The sequence below is a fragment of the Bacillus rossius genome, chromosome 14 (genome assembly GCF_032445375.1).
Source record: "Bacillus rossius redtenbacheri isolate Brsri chromosome 14, Brsri_v3, whole genome shotgun sequence".
NCBI classification, from domain to species: Eukaryota; Metazoa; Arthropoda; class Insecta; order Phasmatodea; family Bacillidae; genus Bacillus; species Bacillus rossius.
In genome coordinates this window covers 44,909,815-44,922,456 of record NC_086341.1, presented here as the reverse complement: position 1 = coordinate 44,922,456, position 12,642 = coordinate 44,909,815, and the positions used below count along the sequence as shown (strand labels likewise).

The 12,642-nt window shown below is 37.1% G+C and overlaps 1 protein-coding gene across 4 annotated transcripts in view; it reads left to right on the top strand.

The window, feature by feature from the left end:
* Window positions 1-12,642, top strand: part of LOC134538845 (fibronectin type-III domain-containing protein 3A) — a 416,513-nt gene that overhangs the window by 364,262 nt on the left and 39,609 nt on the right. For 3 of the 4 annotated variants that reach the window (XM_063380387.1, XM_063380388.1, XM_063380389.1), the window contains 2 exons: window positions 7,820-7,964; window positions 12,361-12,510. In XM_063380387.1, the coding sequence (XP_063236457.1) occupies window positions 7,820-7,964; window positions 12,361-12,510 (295 nt within the window). Of the gene's footprint in view, window positions 1-2,446; window positions 2,594-7,819; window positions 7,965-12,360; window positions 12,511-12,642 lie in introns of those variants that run through there. The other variant, XM_063380390.1, reaches the window with a different exon arrangement.

The following is a 12,642-nucleotide window of genomic DNA, read 5'->3' as shown; positions in this document are numbered from 1 at the left end:
CCAGCACCCGCCGCTAGAATCCGCTGCCGGAGCAGCTACGTCGACTATCGAATCATTCGTTTTGCAGAGCGAAATTTTAAACTATGTAATGGAAAAGCGACCCGTGGCGCTACAGATAAACGGCTTTTTTTTTTTTGCCGACACGTCTGTCGGAAACGTGTTTTGTGATGGCCGGCGCATTTTTGAGGTTATGAGATCCCGTGGAATTTTGTGCGCCCAAGTTTCAAGCAGTAATTATTCGATATTTCATGTTCTGCGACAAAACTGGTACCTTAAAGACTTATTAAAAATAAGAGGCATGTGTCTGTACGAGAAACATTTGCAAAAAAAAAAAAAAAACCAACTTGTCGTTGTGTACAAAGTTTGACTAGTGACAGTTGTGTTGACACATCGTAAGCAAAACACATGACACATACACAGGGTCAGGGCCGGCAATAAATCAAGCTTTCACATATGTAAGGCTACAACGTTATTCAGTCAAAATGATTTATATAAACTGACTATAGTATAGTTTGTGCGACGTAACTTGTCTCAATGCATATCCTTCTGCCACTATTGTTCTGTTAACAACAGTGTATTGTAAAAAAATTTTTTTTTACCAAGTTGTCATTGTCAGTGTTAGCAAACAAACACCACGTGACGCTTTGCAAGTGAAAGTTGGGAAATTGATATCACTGGTAATTAGAGACAGGAAAAATTCGCGGATTCATTTCGTGATAGACTAGAATCCAAAAACGTTTGCCTCTTTACTGCATCAGTGATTGGGCCACAGTTTATCAGAATGACACTCGGCCAATGAAAACCCTTTAACAAAAGAAGTATCGAATCACTAGCGTCCCAGTTAACAGGTATCGCGAGTCAGTAGCCAATGAGCAGATGTAATTTTCCCGCGTGCATAGAGGATCATGGAGTATATCCTACAGGTCATTGAAATCGCGAATTTTTCCTGTCTCTACTGGTAATACTTTGGAGAACTGCCGAATTATACTCGAGTTACACTACAAAGACTAAGTTAAGGTTAGCCGAGGAAAAAGGGTCAGGAAGTCAGGACTCTCCCTCACAGGATTTAAAAACTAACTCGCGAAAACACAATAAGAAAATTACAGCAACTTAGCTACATAAGGTTACATATAGATTGTTTCAGAAGGATTGTTGTAATCTATAGTGGACACCTATACCGTTTTTTTCTCCCCATTAAGCTGGAAATGCGGCTGGAATTGTATTTCTAAGAAGTCTGTATTTAATGCTGGTTTGCACATACGTTACTGTGAGCATATACTTCATACAAGCTTGACACGTGTAATTCATGAATATAATAACAATAATAAATATATCACTTGTTTTAAAGAAATAATCAAACGAATGAGTCAGTAACAAATTATTAAAAAAATATTATAAACTGTGTTTCTTTCAAGCAAAATAATTACTTAAATTTCTATATTTAAACTTTTAAGATCTAAAATTATACTATTACTTGAGATTTTAGCGTTACACTATTTTAATATTCAATTATAAGGAAAAAATACTCATAAAACATTTTATCATAGTTGTACTGGTGCGCCCCCCCCCCCCCCCCCCCATCACAGAATCCTGGCTACGGCATTGAAAGGGTTATCGTACACTCAGCCTCATAGGGCGTTATTCGTCAGTCAAATCTATGCCGCCATGAACAGTATCTGATGCACAGAAACACTAACCTAGATTATTGCTTGTGTAATAATAAAATACCGCGAATTAAAAAAATGCGAAATTAATAGATGTTTATGTTTTTACGTTCTAAATTTCACGTACCCGTTTCTTTACGCTTCGTGAATTCACAAGACAACACAACTCAAAACGGAAATAACAAAAAGATAAGCCGAAGATTAGAAATAGTTGAAGCGTTTGATAATTTTTTGAATTTACGTGATGGTATTATGAACAACTGTAAGGGGAAATTGTGAAATGAATGCTTCGAGCCATTCATCTGACTTTTTCTCTCACTATCTAGCATGGCCCGGGCCCAGCCCTGCTTATTTTTATCTCGGTGTGTGAAATAAATATACAAACTCGCTGTGGTTATTCTAAAGTTAAATGATTTTATAAACACAGCTTATTTTGGTAACCATAATTATACACTGTATTTTCAGGTTAAATAACATTCTAAAAAGAGTGTAGGTAAGAAATAACCATGCAATTATAATGTAGCACGTGACTGTAAAATTGGGAAGGGGGGGTCTCTTATCCTAGGTCCAGGGCCCGTAATCGAATGTGAAGGCCATGCTAAATTGGCAGAACAACACTGTACATGATATGTTCCCAGTTCAGCAAGGTAGCTCGTTGGAGAAATAACTATAATATTCGCGAGGCGATGCGTGCGCTGGGCGTGTCGCGTGCCCGCGCCGATTCAAATCGCGCGCGCTTATCTTGGAGGGTGAGTGGCGCTGCGCGGCGGCGGTAGACGGAAGCTCTACTGCCAACAGAGCAAAGGAAAACAACACGGAAGCCACTCCGCTATGCGGACGTGTCCGGGGAAAGTGACGTTGCTCTGGCGATCTCGGTGTTGAAGCGTCCTGAACGAGAAATGTCTGCGGAAGAAGTCGATAAAGATGCGGTAAGGGATAAGAAAACTATCATTCAAAACATCCTCATTTCGCTTTTGAACACTTTTTTCTCTCTCTCTCTCCCCACTTTTGTCTGTCACACTCTCGTTTTCCTTACGAAGCAAAAATATTGTCTGTTTCGGAACACGCTTCTGCAAAGGTAAAGTTTCTCACGAGACTATCGATGTCATATTTTAACTCGTGAATATTACAACAGATCGCTGGCAGTTGCAAGTCAGCTGATACGTGGCAAAGCTTCAGTTCTCTCAGATAGGCCGACCTTGGCGATAATGTTTATGTTCGTTCTCGCTGATACGTTAGATACAATTGGTTTGCTGCTTGACGTTCTTAAATTGGTGGGTGGGAATTGTTCTTCGCAAACTTTGTTTGTCGGCTTGAATCGCCGCGTAGCGTCCAGGTTCGATACCCGCTCTGCAAATGACATGAGTGTCTTCAAACAACGGTAACGCATGGACCGTGTATGCCCAGACAACTGTAAATGCCACCTCACGTGATTTCTGTAAAATTATTTCCTTTTGTTAGTGGGATTGATACGTTTTTTTTTTTTAAGTTATACTTCTAATGCGACTTCCAACAAGGTTGCGTAAACGTTTAACGCTCCTGGGGAGGGGGAATAGAAAGAGACAGAGCGTGAGTGAATGTGTTTTGCTATTGTAAGGAACGAAGTAGAGAGTAAGAAAAAAATAAATATCCTGACAGTTTGTAGTGTCGCCATATTTGTTTCAATTTTCAATACCCTTTTTGTATATTACAATTTAAATTGCAGAAAAAAATCATGTTTCATAGACACATAAATAGTGAGTGTGTGTCATTTCTCTATGTCCACGAGGTCTCGCCGCATCAATTTTCTCCTTGGGGCGAACCCGTCCGCTTAATTAAATAAACAGCTTTTATCTTTGAATGATTTCATGATTTATTATTTTAGTTTGATTTGATACAATATGATTTCACTAAAAATCAATTTCTACCCATTCCTATTTTCATTTCCACATTACGAAGTTTCACTTCTTTCGCGCGGAGGTACTCCACGCACTATTTTTGCATGCAATTAAAAACTTTTTTAATGATGCCAAAGAAGTATAACTTCTCACGCGCGTACCTAAGTATGTACACGCACCCATTTTTTTATTATTATTATTATTTTTTTTTTTTTTTACAATTTGTATCTCTCCCTTTCCCTGTCTTGTGTGTGCCCTTGCTCCCTTGTTTTTTTTAATACACCCTTGATGTATATTAGTCATTAGTTTTTTTCAGGAGTATTAAACCAGTCCTAGTAAAAACTAGCTCATGTAACTGACGCACAAGACAATATCATTGAAAACATTCATTAACCAGATGGGTGTGTTGTTTTTAATCAGTTTGAATACTGTGGTGGTCCTATGGGATAGGTGATGGGGAACGATTGACCTTCCCCAATAACCCACAGAACTATAATAACAAATAAATATAAAAAAAGCTGAATTATAAAAATAAAAATTCTGTTTTAGGCAGCACCTGATCTTTGAAGGCAGTTCAGTATTTCTTTTTGTAATGATGAATTTTTTTAAAAATTTTTTGTGCTTGTGGGTGGTTTTAACTTTTTTTGACATGGCTTCAGAAAGGTGTAAAAGCCTTTTAAGGGTCTAAAATTTGGATTGCCCTATCTAACTCGGAGAATTCCGTAGGTACCATCCAAAACCCTCAGTGATGTGCTGTCGTCATCATTCCCCCCCCCCCCCCCCCCCCCCTCCCCGCCAATTTTTCCAAATTGTGTGCATGACCAGTTTTGGCTTGTTTTATTTTTGATTAGTGAATTTTAATGTGTAATGCATCTGATTACAAATTTACATTAAATAATGCTGATGAATATTTGTTGCCGTAACAGAAAAAACACCAACACGTGTATACTTTTTTTTTACATCAGATTATTTTGACACTGTTATTGTTGAAATGTAAGCCACACTTTCAGAAGTGGGTGGGGAGGGATACCAAATTAGTCATATAATTTTTAAAATCCATCCAAAATACTCTAAAATTGCCTGTTGCTACTGGAGAAGAGACATATGAATATATTTTATATTTGTTAAATCTTCAACTAAACCAAATATGTTTTTTTTTTTTAACTTAAAAGTCTTTGGCTTTTTTGTTTGTGGTCGGTTATTAGCAACTTCTGCTCTTGGAGATGCAGTTTATTTTGATGAAAAGTCGCATGTGAAAATACACTCAAATACAAATACATGGATACTATTAAAAGTATTTTTATTTGTTTTAAATGTTTTCAGTTACTGTAATTTCTAACCTACAATTTTATATTAAAAAAGAGGATGCAGAGGGAAAACAATTTTAATATTTTAAATACCTATATATTTATTCATATTTGTAAGAACTATTAAAAATATTCAGTGTCCCATTTCATCCCATTCATAAATACTTGAATTAAACTCCCTATGAATTTATTTTGGAATGTTCAGTTGGTTATTATTTTTATAAGTATTTTAATGTTGAATGTGGTATAAGTTGTTTTTTTGTTTACTAACGTAATTTTTTTGTAGAAAGGTTAGATTGTAATTCTTCCCTGGTGTATTTACAATCTTCTTATGAGCCTTTATACAAACATGATTGTATTGTAAATTTAGTTAGTGAATGAAATATTTTTTTTAGTGTGACCTATGAATGTGTCAACAATTTTTATTGTTTTCGAAGAATAAATTAAATGGTATAGTCTTGAATAGAGAAGAAAAAATTCCTCCTTGATAATGTGTTGCAATGGCCTCTGTAAGTTAATTCCACCTTAAAGATACGGTACGGTACCTATGTATGTTTCTTTATACTTGCCAAGCATAACCTATACTTTCATTGAGAATGTTATCTCATGATAACAGTACACCTTTCTGCCTCGACATTGTTTCAGAGAATAATAAACCTTTATATAGCTTAGGCATTGTTTTTAATCAAACATTGTGGGTTTTCTTTGACATTTGAGGATTATTGTGTGGTGTGTGTTAGTTGTATCTACTGGTAACTTGAATATTTATTGCTGCAAATCATATGTTGTAACAATTCTCTATCTGTGGGTTTTTCTAATGGATATAAAAATAAATAACATCTATGCATAGGTGTGCCCAGACATTTCCATTAGGGGGGGCCCTGCTAAATTTTAAAATCAGAAGCTGAATTTAGAATTTTAAATAGCCTAAATACATTCACTCATTGACTTGTTTATATTTTTGTGCAGTATCAACGAGATATGTTTGCTAGTTAATATTTATATCCGTATAATTTTAACAATCTTGAAAATATGTTTTTTTTTCCATAGACAATGTTTAAAGTGTACTTACACATTTTTCCCCCTCGAATTTCCAATAGCTTGGTCCAGATCTACCTTGAAATGAACTTCTTTTTAGTGAATGCAAACACAGCAATTCAGACAACAGAACTTTAACAAAACTCTTAAAATATTTTTTTTTTGCTTGGCCATTTTAAGGGACCTCATGTTTTAAATAAACTAAGGCGGCTGTATTTCCAGAACGATAAAATGTTTAAAAATATTGTTAATTAGCATGCTGCAACACTGAAACACAGTTTGAGTGTCACAGTGCCAGGAATATACGAATATTAACGAAGGCATTAAAGAAAATGCTGATCTGAGTGATTACATTAGGGGGGGCCATGGCCCACCTGCCCCCCCCCTGTAGGCACGCCTATGCATCTATGTATTATTCTCTTGACAAACATTTAAAAAAAAATGATGGAAACTTCTTCAAACAGCTTATGTGCCAAAAACATCTCAGTTTTAGCAAAGTATGATTCATGTAAATGCAACGTTCCTTTCATTGTGAAATGGCAGCCAGACCGATACATTTAAAATATGAGTGGAAATTAGAATTTGAACTGCAGGGATATTTTGAAGTGATGTTGTGGACATAATGTACATATAAATCTGGCAAGAAAAATTAGCTGTGAGATAAAAGTTTATATTCCCAGCACATCCAACAATTTTTGGTTACTGAATACATACATTAATGTTTCTCTGGTGTTATCATATAGGCAGTCAAAAAAATTCTTCTTAATTTCTTTAAGCATGCTAAATTGTTTTTAATTGCTAAAAAGTCTTAAAATATTTTTTAATATTTAAAAAAATCGAACTATCTAAGTAACAGAAATACATGCAATGTATGAGCTTAACACTTACCACAGCAGTAGGTTTGGATCATGTAGCCATACGCGATGAACATGAATCAATGTCACGTTCAGCCTATTGGTCTGGTTGTCAGGTCGCCTGGTTCTTGCATCAGAGGTCTCTGGTTGGATTCTCGGCTAGGGTGGGAGTTTTCCACGCTGCAGAAGACATTGTCACGACATCACGTAATCAGCCTGCCATTAGAACCTCGGTGGCGTCAGGGCTTCCACCACGCTCGGAGTTTAGCAATCGCCACTTGTTAACAGGTTTTGGAGGAGGGGGCCAGGTTGTTTTGAACAACTGCCTACCACAAAGGGGATCCGGGTTGGGTTCCAGGGTTATTGGTGTCGTGCCCCAATTTTTCCCTAGTGGGGAATGTGTCTGTGAGTCTGTGCATTTTCTCGGGATTCATTCTCTCGTTTCCCAGTCCACTTCACTCTGTCAGAGCTCCACTCTTGTCTTCTCTGACGACCCCGATGCGGTCGAGACCAGGGTTCATTTGCCTCCTTAAGTCTTTATTTTACCTATAATTGATTAAGGGCCTTTAAAAGTCCTTAAATTTCACCAAGGATTCTTAAAATCTCCTCAATAAAGATAGCAAGCAAGTAATTGATAAATGCAGGAATTTTAATGTTCTTTTGTTTCTGACTTTGCTTTGCTTGTGCACAGTACAATTGGCCAATTTGGGGACACATGTTAAAATTTTATAAATAAAGAAATTAATAAATTTTTGTATTTTTTTTTATTTCACCTTGAAACTGATAACGTTTGTTTGTTTTACTGTCTTTCTTTTAACTAATAAAGTTAATGTAAGTGTCAACTTTTAAATGTTAGGGCTTCAAATTTAAGGTAGATACTATGCTTGGGTTAGATGTGTGTTCCAGAGACAAAAGGGGCAGTATCTGTACGAATTGGTCTAACCAAGGAAATTATTATTATTTTTTTGCACTAAATGTTTCTTGAGGAATGTTGTGACATTACAAATAGTTTTCTACTTCATGGTAGTGGCGAAGGCGATGATAAGAGGGTGTCACTCCTGTGTGTGGCGTGGTTCCAGGGCCCGGGAGCCGGCTCCAGCCAGCCCGGGCAGCAGTTCTACGCCACGCAGGGCATCATGCCGGGCTTCCCCCCGCACTTCGGCCACGGCGGGGCCATGCAGCCGGGCGTGATGGGCCACGCGCCCAGCCCCGGCGCCCCGCAAGGTGCGCGCCCCGCCCCCTTATCCCCGCCTCCCCGGCTCCCGCCTGTCCGTGGCTCCCCCTGGCTTTCAGGTGTTCCTGAGCATTCTGGGCACATTTTGAGTCCTTTAACGCCATTTTTGGCCATTTTTTTGTCATTTGTGATGGTCTGCCCCCCCTCCCCCTACAAATTCTGCCCCCCCCCCCCCCCCCCCCCCCACAAACTTTCATATGGGCGCCCTTGCTTCCGCCTGCCACCTGCTGGCGACCTCCTCGCGGTTCCTACCTCGGAGTCGATGTGGGGGTGGAGCGAGCTTTCAGGCCCCAGGAAAATGGAAAAAAAAAAAATACGGTTCTGAGGTTTCTTCACTAATAACAACAAATACCGCTGCACAAATGCCAGTCTGGCAGATACAATGATTAATGACAATACATGATTACATGAAACGTGATGTTTAAAAATCTGTAACACTGTTGCAATGCCAAGACTTATTTCGGGCGGTATTTACTATGTGTAGGGGTACTCTAAATTTTTAATGTAAAATCTAATTTCAAATAATTTTCTGAATAATGAGGCCCCAACTGGGATTTTTTCCAAAATGTGACCCTGGGGTGAGCGTCCAAGCTGCATAGTAAAAAAAATTTGTGTCTCGTACATTTAAGTATGTATTGCAACTAATTGCAAATTTACGGTTAGTAATTTTTAGAGAAGCACAGGTCTTCTTGTATTACATATGTAAACAAAAAACAAACTCATTATTTATATAAACTAATAATGACAATTGTTATGCAAATCTTAATTTATTGATGAGAAATGTTCATATTTAAACTGTTACTATGATTTTTTTAAAACCACAAAAAAAAAAAGCAGTAAATCATCCTTATATGTTGGCAATTTAAAAAAAAAAATAAAAATACAAACTATGAGTAAGTTTAATTTTGGGCTGCCTGGCAAAAATGACTTGTCAGAAGTCATTTAAAATATTTTTTATGTTCACTCGGATTCACTGATATCATCATTAATGTTTTTATCCCTTGCCGTTTCTCAGTTACTAAGCTTACTATTTTAAAACATCGCACAAACTATTAATATTTTCTACTCAAAACATTTTTAGAATTAGTTTATATATACTACTGGTCAAAAGCTATCTTTTTCCTTTTTTATGTTTGAAGATTAGCAGTGGTCCATGGTTATCATAAAGTGCTACAATTAACACATACACTTTAAAAATGTTGTTTTGTTCTTAATCTTATGGCAAAAGTTGACTGATTTTCATGTAGTAGATACACTCTTTTTGCGTATGCTGATATACTCTACTATGACAGGATGTGTACAGCTCAGAAAAGTCCCGAAAGTCAGGAAACTAAAAGACTGGTTATGAACGTCACAGAAAAGAAAGTCCCTAAATTCACATCTCCAATGCCTTTTGCTAACTTGCATTTTGTGCTTCGACGCCTCTCTTCAGTTTATAGTTGCACATAAAATGTTTGAGACGGTCCACTAAAAATCATGTGGAAATTATCCCTGAAAAGTTTTTAGTTTTCTAACTTAAAATTTGGCACGTTCCTGCAAATTTTAGAAAGTTATGCATTACGTTTGCTCATGTATATTTTTGGTTATACATAAGAAAACCACTTTTGGATTAAAAAAAAAATTAGGTAGTTTTATTGAAAGATACTGAAAAAGTCTTGAAATTCGTATGACCATTCAACCATAATAATGAGTAGTAGTATACGCCTTCAGAACCTGTAGTCATTTTCCATACTGGGATTTTCAACATGGATTGAAGTCATGCAGTGGTAAGGAAAGTGTTAGCGACCTATGAAAACCCACAGTCGGTGTCAGCTGATTCTCTCAAACACCACAATCTAGTAGCGACTCTGCCTGGGATTGAACCCTGGCAGGATGCCGGTGTGCTGATCACATTGTCATTTAGGTTGACTTGATGTAAGCTTTTGGACATACGCCATTGCTAAAGCACATGTATGTCTGTAGAAGAAAACTACAAAAAACACTAAAGACAAAAACCCAAATTAAGCAAAAAATTGCTCTTGTTACAGGATATAAACATCACATAATATTCCATAACAGGAATATGGTCAACAAAAAAAGAACAAACAAAGAAAATGGACTAACAGAATGAAAAACCCCCCCACAAATGATGACAGCACAAAAATATTGAACCCAAAAAAAAAAATTCAGCACAACAGTTGAAACGAGACAAAAACACAGCAAAATGAAAAGACAAAACAAACACAATAGTTTTCCAAAAAACAGAAGAGAACGAAAAAAAACCCACAAATAATGACAGCACAAAAAAATTGAACCCAAAAAAATTCAGCACAACAGATGAAACGAGACAAAAACACGACAAAACGAAAAAACAAAACAAAGACAAATAGTTTTCTAAAACAAAAACAAGCGATGTTTCGGGAGCTTCTACAGACATACATGTGCTTTAGCAATGGCGTATGTCCAAAAGCTTAACATCAAGTCATGCATGCACTCCCATTGCACAAATCTTTCAAAGATAATGTCATTTATGTTCTTACGAACTGCTCTTGCTGTGAAAATAACTAGGGATGTGCGAAAGTGACTTCATCCATACAAAATGAAAGTGAAAGAAAATTTATCAAGTTTCACGAAAGTGAAACGAAAATGAATTTTTCTATGAGATAAATCTATTCTTAACGAAAGTTAAGCGAAATTTTTTAATTAACAAAGAAAAAAATTGCCCCAAAATTTTCTCTTCAGTAAAAAATTATATTACATACATGGTGCCTTTGGATATCTAAAAATGACAAGTTCATAAACTCATGTTTGATGACATGCTAGCAGGATACAATATAACCTCAAATGTCATTTGAAATTTTCTACAGATGACGAACCAATAAAATGCTTATGTTACTCCAGTTTAAGGTTGAGATGCACTAAAGCTACATGAACTTGTTTCAGATTTAAAATTAGGCTTTTCTAATTATTATATCATCTGTTCACCACGTGTTGCATCAGGCATGCAAGAATAGGATATGTAATATTTAATATAATCAACATCCGCCCTAGACCACACAACACAGCCCCATGTCACTCGTAAATGTCAAGAATCAATCCAGATCTTTCAGCGCACAGACTATTTCCTTTACAGTCGTACACAATGTCGCAGTCTATGATAATATATTTATCACGTGCATGGTACTGACGAAAAAACACGTGACTACTGCGGAACGGCCGCCAATGTCACACATGAATCAGGTAATTTTTCAAATATTGCATGATTTTGTTTTGATACCTAGGCCTACTGTAATCACGTTTGAATTTTGTTTACTTTATCGGCTGTGTTTTTTCACATTATGATTTTACGATATTTTCATTAACGTGAGTTTTTTTCATCACCACGTAAATTAATCTTAACGGAAATCTTTTTTCTAATTAATGTCTTTAAATGATTTGCATATGTTATTACGTTATTAGTAATAACATATGCAAATCATATAAAGACATTACATTTTTATTAAATTACGAGTTATTTTTCAACTAGGACAAACAAACTTCGGTAAGCTATTGAACTTTCGTTTGGCTCGGAATATTACGCTCAAAACGAACTTCGACAGATGAAATTCTTACCGAAATCAAAAATGAAAGTAGTAAAATTTCGGTTTCGCTTTCGGTATACCGAACATTCGCACAACCCTAATGATAACAAAAAAAAAATTTCATTGATTGGGTGTGATTATTTTTAAAAATACATGTCAAGGAACTTTAGTTATAAAAACTTGTTTAAAGATGTGTGTATTGCGTCATGTTTTTTTCTTAATGATTTTGATGTTTTTGAGGACTTCAATGGCAAAGTTTTATATAATCTGCCGTTAAGGCTTGATGGGTTGTTAAAGATTCACAAATAAATTGAACTTCATTATTTGTGTAGTTCATAATTTAAAAGAAATATATTTTTATATTGTGTTGTTCATAATTTTTTAAATGATACAAATGTTCTATTATTTTTTTCCTTCTTTTCTTAATATTTAATGTTATCATAGAATATCTCGTCAACAAAGAGATTGTGGGACATTTTTTTTTGAAACATTTGGGAAGGAATGGATTGTGAAGTGTAGCACAGAACCAGAGAGAGAGACTAATTGAAAGGCCAGGGTAGACAAGTGGTCAGCAAATGTCTCTCCAACTAAGATTCCCAGCGGGGTCTCAATCCGGTTTTTTTTGCAAGCGAGCGGGAAGATAGCCAGTGGTGGATTTTCTCCACGTGCTCCTGTTCCCCCGCACCACTGCATTCCGTGGCTGCTCCATCTCTCGGCGACCCGGATGTCCGGGCGAGGCGTTGGAAAGTAGCTCTCGAAGCTAGTTCGTGGCCGAGCGGGTTGTGCAGTGGGTTGTATGGAGCCGCGTGATTGGTTCGCTGCGCAGGCCACTCCCCTCCGCCGCACACCTTCCACAAGGACGAGCGCACGCACCGCCAGTACATCAAGCTGAAGCGCAAGCTGGAGCAGAAGCAGCGCGGGGACGGCTTCGGGGGCGGCTCCCAGGGCAGCACGCCGCCCTTCTCGCCGCCTAAAGGTACCGCAGCACACCCCCTGAGGCCTGCCTGCCTGCCTGCCTGCACTCGCTAACACGTGTCCGTGGAACGGGTTTCATGTCAAAACTGTCTCTCGTGGAAAAACTTTCTGTATATTTAATAAAGTTTTCTTC